We start from the raw sequence: 13,511 nt of genomic DNA, 5'->3' as shown, positions 1-13,511 counted from the left end.
TGATTTAGTGATTTTAGTAATTTTAGTATTTAATACAGTAAAATGACAAAAACAAGGTTATAAATTCTAAAAGTTCTAATAGTAATAGACCTAAGAATTTGCATCAGAAATCAGTTGTGATGCCTTCAAGCCAACTATCCTCTAACCCATTAATTTTCATTGAATCATTGGTTGTTAGGACACAATTTTCCCATAACATGAGGTTCTTCAAGAGCACAACTACCATGTTATAGCCCTAATGACTGTTCTTCACCCAGTGGGAGGTAAGCAAGTGGAATTCATTACCACAGGAAATTGTGGAGGCAGAAAATATTAGTAAGTTCAAGAGGGATTGGATACATTAATGGCATGTGATCCATAAAGGATACTGTAGGACAAGTTAGAGATGTGGAGGAGAAGAAACTAGGAATGTTAGGTGACACATCCTTAAATATTAGGATGATTGTAAAAGAATCAATTACTCGGTGATATTTTAATGAATGCTGTACAAAGCGCTTGGAAGAATACAATACACATTTCCTGCTCACCAGGAGCTTACAGTGTAGGGGAGGAGCATCATACAGTCTAGAGGTGACAGTCTGAAGTAGACAACCATCTCCAAGTTCCAAGTATCCTGTTATTATGAGAGACATATACTGTAAGGGATGGACATTGGTCTGATCCAGTAATGGTGTTATCATGGAATTTACAATGAAAAAAGTTGTGATTCTTGTTATTAGGAGTTTACAGGCTGAGAAAATAGGCAGACATTTAAAGGAATACATTCATAGTATGCATTTACAAGATGGAAATAGGAATTTGTAATCTAATGTGGTATTAAAGTGCTTTGTATGTGTCCAGCACTGTTCCAAGCACTAGGATAGATGCAAGTTAGTGGATAGACCACGGGCCTGGGAGTCAGAAGGACCTGGTTTCTAATGCCAACTCTGCCACTTGCTTGCTGTGGGACTTTGGGGAAGTCATTTAATTCCTTGGTGCCTCAATTGCTTCATCTGCAAAATGGGATCTAAGACTGTGAGCCCCATGAGGGACATAGGCTGTGTCCAACCTGATTACTTTGTAATTTTCCCAGGATTTAGAACAATGCCTGGCGTAACAAATGACTTTTTTTTTAAGTTAATCAGGTCCGGCACAGTCCTTGTCCTGCCTGGTGCTCACAGGCTAAGTAGGAGAGAAAACAGGTATTGAATCCCCAATTTTTACAGTTGAGGACACTGAGGCGTCAAGAAGATAAGTTACTTGTTTAAGGTCTCACAGCCAGCAAGTGTCATAGCTGGGATTAGAACCGAGATCTTCTGACTCCCAGGCCTTGTTTCTCCATTAGACCATGCTGCGTCTCATAATATCATTGGAACATAAATCAAAGAAACATGTTAACAAACGGGTATATTCTACACAAAGGTACACCTTAAGCTGGAACTGGGGGAATAGAAAAGGCATGGAGAGATATCTTTGAAATCTATCATTAGTTTTTTGTATTGTGGAAGAATGCCCTCAACTCATCATTCCTCCCATCCACCTACTGTGTTCAGGCCCAGGACTACAGCCCTTAGTAGATATCTTAATTTGAGGAAACCTCAGCAGATGGTGTCAGAGAAGTTGGGTAGCAATTCTCCTGGGTGTTTTCTTTCCTGTATATCTTGGATTTTCTAGGGCACACTTTTTTTTGTGGCAGTTCTATGGCCTAGGTGTGTGTCCAGCTGGAAACAACAGCTTCAGGCAACAGCTGAACGATTCTCTAATGCCAGCTGAAGGCAAGCAGTGGTGAATCCAAGAGGGAGACTGAATGAGAGAGATGACTTGAGCCAAAAAGAACGTGGCTGTGTCCTCTTGAGCCAAAGGGAAGAACTGAACCTGCCTGTAATGCCTTTTACCCTAATCCTGTATGTAACATTTGTAAGTTGTTCACTTCCCACTGCAAGAAACTGTGGAAGGTCACTTTCTGTGCTGGGAAGATTGTTCAGAAACCTGATTTAGCATAAAGCATCATCGTCTCTATGGACTTAATATTTATTTTTTCATTTCAGGTTGATCTCCTATCAAGAGTTTTTGGCATTTGAATCTGTTTTGTGTACTCCAGATGCCATGTTTGTAGTAGCTTTCCAATTGTTTGACAAGAGTGGAAGCGGAGAGGTGACATTTGGTAAGAATATTTCCAGAAAAAAAAAGAGTTTCTAGTTTAGAGCAATGATACAGGCAGTGAGGTTGGTCCAGACTCTAATTCCAGATCCAAACTGTGATGTTAGATTGCAGCATATTTGGGGCTTTGGTTGCTAAGTACAGTGCTAATTTCCTAAAAGGATTTATATAGATAAAATGGAAAATCAGTTTTCTTTCCTTTAAAGTATTAAGCTGTTGCAAAAGATTAAGGAATCGAGGAATGTAATTATTTCAGCTCATTGAATCACTGACACTATCACATTCCTAAAATAGGTGGTGCAAAATTTTCTTGTTCTGGGCCAGCCTGGGCAAAATTCTTTATGAAACAGACCGTGAACTGCATGGAGTAATCCTCTCATTCTTTGAGGGATTTCTGGATAAGAGGTTCAGAGCTTCCATGTAACATCTTTGGAAACTTGCTGCAGTGTCACTTGAAAAGAATATAGTGAGAGATGGTGTAAGAGAGAGAATTAGAAACCCCCTAAGTGTACCCCTATTTTGGCTGTTTGGTTTGACTGGAGTAGAATAATTGCCATTTCTGAGATGGTTGCAGAAGTGGAGGTTAATTATATGGTTAATTCTCTGGAGTAGTAGCCATGTGACACACTATTGAATGTTTCTTGTAAATACAAATTTGGGAAAAAAATCTGTAGCAAACATTGTGCTTTCCCCGTGATTGAAGTATACATTAAATTTGAAGAGTAGCGGATTAGTCTGTGGAATGAGATGTATAAAAGAATAAGCCTTTCCCCCCAAATTAATTTGATATTTTCAAAATTTGAAGTCATTTATTGAGCATTGCTAGAGAACTGGTTTTTAAGGTCAAGTGTCCGGCCATTCAGATCTTCCCTGAGTTGTGATCTACAAATAGAAGAAACCCCTACATTGCCATAGATTCTGGATGGTAATCATTTGAGAGGGTTAGAAAGTGCAGGCCTGCTGAGGACCCAGATGGGTCTTGCATTGGACCTGCTGGCTTTCCCCCTACCCAGTAGGCTTCCTCTCATCTGCTAGTTGGATTCTCTTCCTGGGGCCCTCTAAGATCCAGATAAAGAGCTGTGGAAACATGTAGAAAAACATATTCAGGGCTTTGGGGAGCTAAAGAGTGCACCTGTGATCCTTTTTCTGTAGTATCATTAGTTTTCCTCCTCTGGAGCTGGCCCTCTGCAGTTTTCTTTACACAGATTATTCATTTTCCTCTTGAGCTGTTTGCTCTGTCAGTTGGCAACATGGGCAAATGAAACGTTTGGCAATTCAACTCCTCAGCATTAAGTCAAAACATCTTAATAATGCTGTATTCTATGCCTAGTGGGTATCACACTTGCCTATTTGTGTGTCCTGACTGTAGTTCTGTCTGCATTTATGCAGTACTTGAACTGGAGCTTTGAAAACATAATTGAAACTATTCAAGTTTCAGACCCAGTGAGTTCTCACCACTTGCATGTTGTCTAGGCATTTGAATCCCTGAAGCTACTTTAGTTTAAATTTTCCCTCATTTGGCCTTCCCATGTGCTGTCATTTTGGTTCTTTGTTCCCTTCTCATTCTTTATCCTTCTGCCCTAATGCTCCAAATTTAAAAAAGAAAATCCTAAAGCCAGGTCAACATAGCCTGCTGTCAATTGAGACCAAAGGAAGCCTCCATAGCTAAGACTTAGGTAAATAAAATAATTTAAGATCAGGGATCAGCACATGTTCTTCATCGCAGAACCCAAGTCTTTGAAGGGTGAGTCTCACTGTAAACTTCTATGCAGCAATGACCTATTAATTCTTCTCTCCCATGCCCCTGGAATTATTGGTGCATAGATTTTTAAAGGCAAATTTAATCTGACGTCTAATATAGAAGGACTGACAGATAGGTGGCATTGAAGCATGTTGCGTTGCCTGGTTCATGCCTGTGTTCCATTTATCACTTATATAAGTCAGCCTCATTCCCTCTCCCCACAATTTGGGGATGGGAAGGTTTTCGTGACTATTTTGGTCCAGAAACAGCTGCTTTTGACCTTTCTATGGCCCTGATCCAGAAACTGCACCAAGATGTTGGGGCCCGCCCTAGCTGTCCTATGACTGGTGGCACTTCTAGGCTGCTCTGACACCCTTTCCCTGTGCCCTTAGAAAGGGCAATATTAAATAGCATTTCATTCCTGATGATTTTTCAGGATACCAGTTTTTGTTTGTTTCTCTCAGATTAAATTGGATAAACGCAATATATTACAGGAGAATGTTGAGTTTAAATTTGGCACAAATGAAGAGGTTCCATTTTATAGTAGTGTCACCTTGAGAAGTGAAGATTTTCCAAGTAAATCAGAACTCATGTATATTTGTTTAGGAACACCATCTGAGGAAAAACATTATACCTTATGTTAAAACATTAAAACATAATACATTTTCTGGTCCCAAACATTGCTGTCAGTGGGGAATTTTCCCCACAGGCAACCTCATGTTTCTGTAAATTGGAGCTTACTGCTACAGGTTTTAAAAGGGAGGGGTGGGGGGGCAAACCAAACATTAACATTTGGTGCCTCACCCAGAGGCGATGAGAATCCAATCTTTGTTTTTGTTCATTTTGCCTTCATCCATGCCTGTCTGTCATACATGTGTTGAACTACTGAACAAATGGGACACACATCAATCTGTGTTGTGATACTGCAGGTACCTATGTTTATTAGCTGCATTTCTATGAACTCAAACTCCCAGATTTTCTTTCATAACCCTCACTTCTGTGCACCTCTTTAGCAATTGTGTTAAAATTGTGTTAAAATTCTATACTATCATCAGTGGCATATAGTGATTTCCCACCAGGTAATCAGATCATACAAGATTTAGTAATGCTTTTTACTTCAGTGCTAGGGAGTTGTTAGTACTGGTAGAAGTGTACTAAGTTGATGAGGTCTTAAGCAGATTTTTTTATTTTTTAAGTTCATGTATATTTGGCTGTCCAGGATGCAGAGCACGATTCAGTAGGCGTTTTTAGAGTGAATGGGGCAACTTCCTTTCCCTCTCTGAGGTTCCTTCACTACAGCTGCTTCTAACCCTGGTGCTTGCTGACTGCCTGCAAGCTTCGAGAGCTTCTTTCTCCCACTGCCATGGCTGCTTGCCCTGCAGTGCTGGTCTGTAACAAAAATGAGATGCCCACAGGGTAGTTGACAGATTGTCTAATTTTAAGTCACAGACCCAACCAATCATCGACATCTATCCCTAGGGGTAGCCCTGTCCTAACCCAATACTAAGCCTACTTAACGCTAGTCATTTTCCTAACCTTGGCCTTAGTAAAATTTTTCAGCTGTTTAGTTTGTCGATAGTTTGATGTTTTGGGAACATCAAAGATTCAATATAGTTGATTGAATTGTGGGCATTAGGTTTTTTTTTAATGATTTGTGATTGTCCTGCAAATTCTTTGTGGCAATTGGAGAATCTTAGGGGGTGCTTGAGGAAGCTCTGCTTTGGTATAATCACAGTGGGATTGACCAATTTATTGGAGTTGTTAATTTGAAGTGTCCTTGGTTAGCAAGGCTGAAAACAGTTAATGTTGCTGCTAACTGAAATTAAATAAAAACAATAGATGTCATGATTTTATAAAATAGAGCACAGTGTATTCCTGAACGGCAGTCATTCTACACTGAATTCCTGTTTAATACAAATTTAAGCCATTTTGTAAATATAATGTTCTCAAAAAATGCAACTTGTTTTAATTCCATAAAAAATAAATGCTAGTTTGTCTAGGTATATTCTAGGGCCTCACAGATCCTTGGAAGACTTCACATTCTCTAAGGAGCTATAACTTTTTTGAAAGACACTTCTTCTCTCTGAACTCACAACTCCATAAGAAGAGTACTGCTCCTTAATTCATCACTGCCTCTGGAATGTTAGTATCAGAAGTAATTCCTTTCATATTTTTCTAGCTGGACAATTGGGTCATTTCTCCAAGAGGAAGTACTGATTGTGTTGAATGCGTTTGTTGGTCACTCCTAAACTGGCTCAAAATCTGAGATTCTCCCAGGGTCACATGTAGACTCAAAATGTGACAACCCCCCTTTTCTAAGTTATATTAGGCTGAGAGACTATGTTATCGCTACTCCTTAAAATAGTTGATAACCTAATTGTGAGGCCAATTAGTGGTTTAACTTTAGGGCCCCTGGAATAGTAGATCTTGAGTACCTGAATGAATCAACTAACATCTTAAGCTCCTTGAGTCCTCTGGGTGTTGTCAATTAAGTAAGAAACTACTCCAGGCTTAGCCTGATCACTTTTCTCCCAGAGTGATCCTTGAGCCTGAGCAGTCCAGCTTTAAGGAAGACAGGCAAGACCTGTTTTTTTTAGGTTGGCCTTGAACCATTCCTGGGAAAATATAAATGGAGTCACCCAGGTGGGATCCTGGAATTTAAAACAAAAAAGGGTATTATTTTTCCTTGGTAGTGTACCTTAATGAAACAGTGCCCTTCTTGAAGGAAGCAACTCCTGAAAGAATAAATTCTATTGTATATAACAGGACCATTTTCCTAGCCCTTTTTTGCTGTTGTTTTTCAATAAAGGAGTTCAGAAGAATGTAAAACCATCATTGACCAATTCCTATATTCAACATTTTTTACAGTGTTGAAGTAGTATATTAGGGAACAGAATCTAGCCATCTTACCAACTCGACTGAATGGTCTTTCTGTTTTACCTTTTTAAGCACATTCTTTTTCCCCAGCGATTGTTCCACTGCTGTTTCTCCCCTTTTCTAGAAAGCCTTGGCGTGCCGCGAGTCTTGATATTCTTCCCTTCCAATTATGCACAGAGACATTCAGGGGGCTCTGTTCTACCCATCACACCTGTGGATGTTTTCTTATAGTGCTTCTATGACTTCACTGAAATACCGTTTAGCTGCAACTCGGCTTCTGACAGTAAAAATGATTTGTCACCGACTAGCCTGTAATTTGGAAGCTGTGGTTCCTGGGCTGGAGCCCTCAGAGGAGATATGACCTTGGAAGTGTCGTTTTGTGGGCTGATGGTAGGTGGGTTGTATTACAGGGCTGATGGCTTGTATACCTACAGGAGGAGTTCTCTGGCCACACCGTTGGTACAGCAGCTCCTTCCAGGCTCATCCATGGAGCAGGCATGGTGACAGTCTTGGAGGAGAGTGCCAGCCCCGGTCAGAGGTAATTTTGTATTGCAGAAAGGTGAACAAAGTTTAGGTTGGAGCCTCTTCCGTCCCCCATTCTCCCTCCACCGCACGCCCCTTAACCCTCCCCCCAAAAATACACAGAGGGAGGGTTAAGGATGGATGGGAATGGGATCAGAAACTTGGGTGATGGCAGTGTAAAGAAAAGAAACCTCCCAGTTGAACATGTATATTTGATGTCTCACATGCTAGAATGACATTATTACTCAGTTTAGTACTTTATTTTTCATGGATGTCTCCTCCAGTGTTGGAAATAATTTCAAAAAATTCATCCACTACAACTATTACTAGCCCTCAACTTTTATCGATATTTTCACCCTTCAGCCACTTAAGTGAACTTGCCCATCTTTTTGTCTGTCCCCACCTGCCCCCCACACTCCTCTCTCTCTTTTCTAATCAAAAAGAACACAATAATATATTCTTCATTTGGCCTCAATTCTCAAGTCTAAGGAAACTGGATTTCTCAGTCAAGTCATCATAAGCCAAATAGTTTGTTTTTAATTTTCACTCAGTTGCGTCATAGGTTTCTATCCATATGAATGGTTCCAGTCTAATTTGGCCATGGTCACGTATGACCATCAAGTCTTTTATATTCAGTCCAGAACTGTGGCTCCCCACAAAATCACTGGAGACAACTTAAAGCCATATGACCTTGGGTCCACTAGCTAGAGACCCTTGTTTTGCTATTGGGAAGACGGGATTCTCTCTGGATAAAAAACCTTGCTGTGCTCTTCTGGTTAGTTGCATTGGGTGCATTTGAGACTGTTGGTGTTCCCTTTCATGTCACACAGGACCTAATAAAACTGGATAAAATAAGAAGAAAGCCATCTGCTTGCGATAATGCATCACAGGAGCATAATCCAGTCAAGAAAATGAAGGGGGGAGAGAGACATGAGAGCTGCCTCCTGTGAATTACTCCCCACTTCTGCAGCCTTTGTATGATTTTTTATAAGAGGATCCTGGTAATGTTTGTAATGATTAAGGGTTGGACTCCAAAACCACCAATCGGATAAATGATTCACAATATACTAATTACTTCTGCAGTGCACCTTGAATCAGTCTTACGTTAACTGGCTTAGAAAATCATTGAGGGGAAAAATAACAGGGTTGGGAGGAGAAAGAGGAATACACTGAAGATGCCAAAGTAGGTTAAAAATGATCAGTCTTGGCAGCCATAGCTGAATATGGTGAACAGGTTGAGGTATCTAATTAAGAGGTTTGAGGGTTAATAGACAAACCACATTATGAACTGTTATCCAATAAAGAAGGCTTATACAAACGATAGCATAGCAGATTTATTCTCAGAGTTATCAGTAGTCTTTGGGGAAGTGGAAAATAGACAAAGACAAAATTTGGAAAAACATCATTACCTGGGTTAATCTAGCAGTCAGTTTACCTTGCATATCAAAGGCATTTGAAAAGATCTTTAATTGTAGTTTCTATTTAACTCAGTTTAGAATAATATTTCTTATCGGTTAGCCCTTTCTGATCTGGTTCACTCTATTAAAATTTGTTATCTGATGAAGCTGAGTTTTTTTGATAATTTATGCTTTTGGAAATAAATTTAATCTCTTGGCTTATTAAGCAATTCAAATTTCTTGGATTCAAAGCTTTTTGTATTAACTACCAATTTGCCAATTTGATGTGCTCTGATTTCTCACTTGAGATTCTGCTAATTTGTGTCCACAAAAAGGCAGTCTGTGACTCCATGACTAACTGAAAATCAAGTCCAGGAAGCAACATGTACATAGCTTAGTAACTAAGTTTGAGGAAGTTTCTTCCTTAAAATAAATGTGGCCCTTCCAAAATCCATTGCTATTTATAAATAAATGAATAGCTTGTTTCTTAACTCCAGAATAAAACAATTAAAAGCAACTTCTTTCCCTTCTCTTTCTCTATGTTTGTTCTTTATAGCTCTTTCAGTGCAAAATACTGGTACTTCAAAAATTTTGAAAAAGGAGTTTTTATTTTTTCTTAAATGTTAGAGTTGATATGACTCTCTGGGTCATTCCTAGGTCCTGAATTTTTTCAGTGGGCCGGCCACAAGTTTCTCCTACTAGAAAGGTGCAAGATTAAATGCAATTTTTGTTAATCTTTATATTGTTCTACCTCCATTGTGATATGCCTTTTGGCAGAGGACTCAGATGTTTTTCTGACTTAGGCCAACATTGTCGGTTGGAATCAGGAATTCCAAGCTGGTTTTAGGATGAAATTTTACTCTTAAGGCTTGTTGTGGTTATTGGGTTGTTTTTTCGCTTTGTTTTTTGTTTTTGTTTTTAAGTTAGCAGTGGCCAGAATTCTGTGTTGTTTTTCAAGGAAAGCACAAACCAGAAAGACCACAATAAGTGACATGAATTTATAAATCTGAAATCATTTGAAATGCCAGGGTAAGAAATTAATGCTGCATTCCACTGGAAGACTGAGAATCCCATCTATCCAGTGACATCCAATGCTTTCCTCTAGCCCTGTTGATTGCCGGGACCTGGTTCAAGGACTGGTTCCATTGTCTGATTTGTAGGATTTCTTTCAACACTCAAATGTACAGTTCTGAATTCTCCTATGAGCTAGAACTGCTATACTCAGGATGACGACAGAGTTGAAAGAACCTAGAACCCATCAACAAATCAAATGAGCAGTTCATTCAAAAAGGTAGCCAGAACATTCTGTCAAAACAATGCAGGTTTGAGGAGATAGAAAAATGATAGCAAGTACTCTGCAATTTCCCCTTATGAGTGGAGTAATTAATGATGGGAACAGCCTTCACTAACAAAATTGGATCAATGAAACTTGTGAATAATTTTGAAAACATCATCTTCTTAAGATGTCAGTGAAACAGCTTCCTCCTTTCTCCCTTGTTACAAATTGCTTTTGTGCATTTGTTTTTAGATTAGGATATCCAGTGTAGTCTTGTAGCAGTCAATTGCAGATTGACTTATGCAGCAAGTGTTGAACTGTGTAAGAAAGTTAATGACATTTTTAGTGCATGCAGACAGGCCATCAGAGGAGACTTCAGGATTTGGGTTTAAAGTACACAGCTTGATTGGTTCCTATCTTAGGGTTACTGTACATTGTTTTGTCCTTTTTATTGAAAAGTGAATCACTAATTTCACTTCTCTTAAAACATTTTCATAATTGAGACTAATAATCATGGTTTTTATGAGGGTTTTGAAGCTTTGTGTCAAGGCCATATTTTTTTTGACAATATCAGAAGCTTTTAATAAGGTGCTTGCTGCTGAGCTAATGATATGCTTTTGGTGGCATTTCTTATACCTATCTTCAATAGGCATATTCAAGCTACAGTGAATGTAATAATCAAGCCTCAATCAAACCATACTTAGTATGACAAATATTGCATTATACTGTAATTTAGGTATTCATGCCTCTGATAAAGGGCTTAATTCGACTCCTTGAGCAACTGGGAAAACACTATTGATTTCTTACCAGAATGCAAAGTAGCAGCCATTTACAGTGGAAGATATAAATCACTTCCTAATTAAAATTAAATCAAGAGAAATTAAGAATCTGTGGCCTTCCATGTAATAGTACACAATCTTAAGTGTAAAATTATATTCTGCAGCAATTGTGTTCTTAGGCATGTTTCTTTGAGTACAAAAGAAAAAAATTGCAGTTAATCTAAATAGAAATGGATGACATTGACTTTTAAAACTTTTCTTGATTTCCTTCTACTAGGAACATTGCAATGGTCGTTTTATTTATTCCCCGTGTAATTTACTTTTTTTCTTTTCCCTTCCAAGAAAATGTGAAAGAAATTTTTGGACAGACCATTATTCACCATCATATCCCTTTTAACTGGGATTGTGAGTTTATTCGACTGCATTTTGGACATAACAGGAAGAAACATCTTTCCTACTCAGAATTTACTCAGTTTCTTCAGGTCAGCTATTTTAATTTTTGTTTCGTATCATAAATGAACAATTACACTGTCTCTTGATGAACATAGATCATGTTAGAGTGCTAGCAGATACAATAATAAATCGTTTTGTGGTGCATGCAGTCATTCAACTTAACAGGGATTTTTACTATGCTAACTACTATAGTTGCCTTAATTTCTCCTAATGTGATCTTCTCAGTCATTTGTAACTCTTTAGGTTAGGAATGGACAATGGGTTTGACCCTGATACCTCAACCTTTACCTTCATGTTGTTTACAAGGCTTTCTTCCCTAAAATATCTGAGAATCGCAGACAGGAATGAATGGTTAGTGCTTGTAGATCAAGACAGTTCCTCCCACTTGTAATTCTAATGTTAAGCCCTGTGTTTTTTTTAGTGTATAGAAAGAAAATAGCTTGCATCTTTGCCCTCTTCCTCTGCCCACCTCTACCACCATCATGGTTGCTATCCATTTCCTCCCCACTCCAAAGACCATCTTTGGCATTCTTTTTTGGTATTCTAGGTGTGTCGTGATTTGGGGTATAGGAGATGGAGCCCTGTTTTCCTCAATCAGTTCTCTCTGAAAGTTCAAAACCTCCTGAATTTTTTTTCCCTTCAATCATCATCATCAGTGGTATTTATTGAATGCTTACTATGTGCAGAACACTGTACTGAGTGCTTGGGAGAATGCAATACACTTCAATCTAGTAAATAGGCTGAGTAATTCAGTCCAGGTTCAGGCCAGAGTTGGTTCTGAGCTGGGTGATTCATTCGCTACCCTCTCTGCCTCTTTAATTCATTGGGCTTCTTCAGGTCTGCTGCTGAGTGGAAAGCAAAGGAAGGGACCTTAACTTTTCCTAAACAATGGAGCTGACTCTCTTCCTGCTTTTATCCTTTTACATCTCCCTGAAGCAAAATCTACAGTTCAGGGAGCTAAATGGGAGCTAAGTGTGCCCAGCCAAAGAAAACTGTTCATCAAGCCAGGTCAGATCCCTGGTCTGGAGACAACAGCCATTGGGCTCAGGCTGAGTTCTAGCCAGACTGCTGTCAGGCCGAGCTCCAAAATTTAGGCCCTGGAAGACATTTAACATTTCCCATCTAGTTGGTGGGACCAAATGCTGTTTCAGTTTCTGTTCTTCATTTGGGGGCAGGGAGAAGAAAGCTGATTAAGTTGCTTGTATTCGTTTGCAGAACCTTTTCCCCAAAAAAGCAAAGAAGGGGAGCTGAAACAGTGTTTGGCTACGTTGCATGCACGTTTTATTATAATTTTACAGTTTACTCTGTTTAGTAAAATGCTTCAGCTAAAGGTAGATCCCCATAGGCCTTGATGAACTGTTTTTTGGTAAATCATGAAACATGAGTTTCGTTATAAAAATTAATGTTGAAAGAATAACTATATCTGCCTCTGTCTCCAGGGACCATGACAGATCGTTCCCTCTGTGAGAGTTGGGAGCTGAGAGGAAGAAAGGGGATGGGACATTATGGGGCAGGACAATGACTTTGAGGAGGTGTAGGGAGAAAGGACTATGTTTTTTGACATTTGTTTTTAAATTTGAACTTAATTCTTGTAGATTATTCAATAGTATTTTTTGAGCGCTTACTATGTGCAAAGCACTGTACTAAGATTATCCCCCAGAAGGCTGGTTTCTACTTGAAGAAGTAACATTGAATTTAGAAATGCAGTGGCAGCTTTATCCATTTCTCTCCTTTAACTTCCCAAGAGTTTGCAGCTGCCTGAGAGCATCTTGAGTTTTAGTTGTTGCTCTCTAAGTGCTGATTGGTCAGGATTCTTTGCCTATTTTTTTTCCTGAATATGAAAATATGTGCTTGATTAGGGAGGTGCTAGTTTCTTAAAGAAGGTGAAGGTAACAGACATTTCCTTGAATAAGGTAATTGCAAGGATGAAATTTCTGAAGATATCTATCTGTAATTTTTATCTGTCTCCTTGTCTAGATTGTGAGTTCTTTGAAGGCAGAGATCATGCATGCTAATTATATTGTACTTTCCCAAGAACTTAGCAAATTGCCCTGCCCACAATAAGTACTCAATAAGTACAATTGATCGATAGTCTGTTTTTTGAGGGGCTTATTAAAAGTATATCTTCTTAGAAATACTTATGAATAAATAACCACCCCCCCAAAAAAAAAGTCTGCCATAAATAAAATATAACAGCAGTAAACATAATAGTTTAATCCTACATTTATTTGTGTAGGTACTTGGCTTGTAAATTCCTGGGCATTTAAATTTTTAACAATATTTCTAGGGATCACAAAATTCATTAGAGCTCTGTAATATTGCTATAG

The 13,511-nt window shown here is 38.8% G+C and overlaps 1 protein-coding gene across 3 annotated transcripts in view; it reads left to right on the top strand.

Annotated features, from left to right (window-relative positions):
• The window catches only part of SLC25A12 (solute carrier family 25 member 12), an 86,743-nt gene that overhangs the window by 35,709 nt on the left and 37,523 nt on the right, over nt 1-13,511 (top strand). For all 3 annotated transcript variants that reach the window (XM_029072569.2, XM_029072568.2, XM_029072570.1), the window contains 2 exons: nt 2,028-2,143; nt 11,074-11,213. In XM_029072569.2, the coding sequence (XP_028928402.1) occupies nt 2,028-2,143; nt 11,074-11,213 (256 nt within the window). The remainder of the gene's footprint in view (nt 1-2,027; nt 2,144-11,073; nt 11,214-13,511) is intronic.

This window comes from Ornithorhynchus anatinus, chromosome 9, assembly GCF_004115215.2.
Source record: "Ornithorhynchus anatinus isolate Pmale09 chromosome 9, mOrnAna1.pri.v4, whole genome shotgun sequence".
In the NCBI taxonomy this organism is placed as follows: domain Eukaryota; kingdom Metazoa; phylum Chordata; class Mammalia; order Monotremata; family Ornithorhynchidae; genus Ornithorhynchus; species Ornithorhynchus anatinus.
The sequence above is the reverse complement of the archived record's forward strand: the minus strand, read 5'-3'. Positions and strand labels throughout refer to the sequence as shown.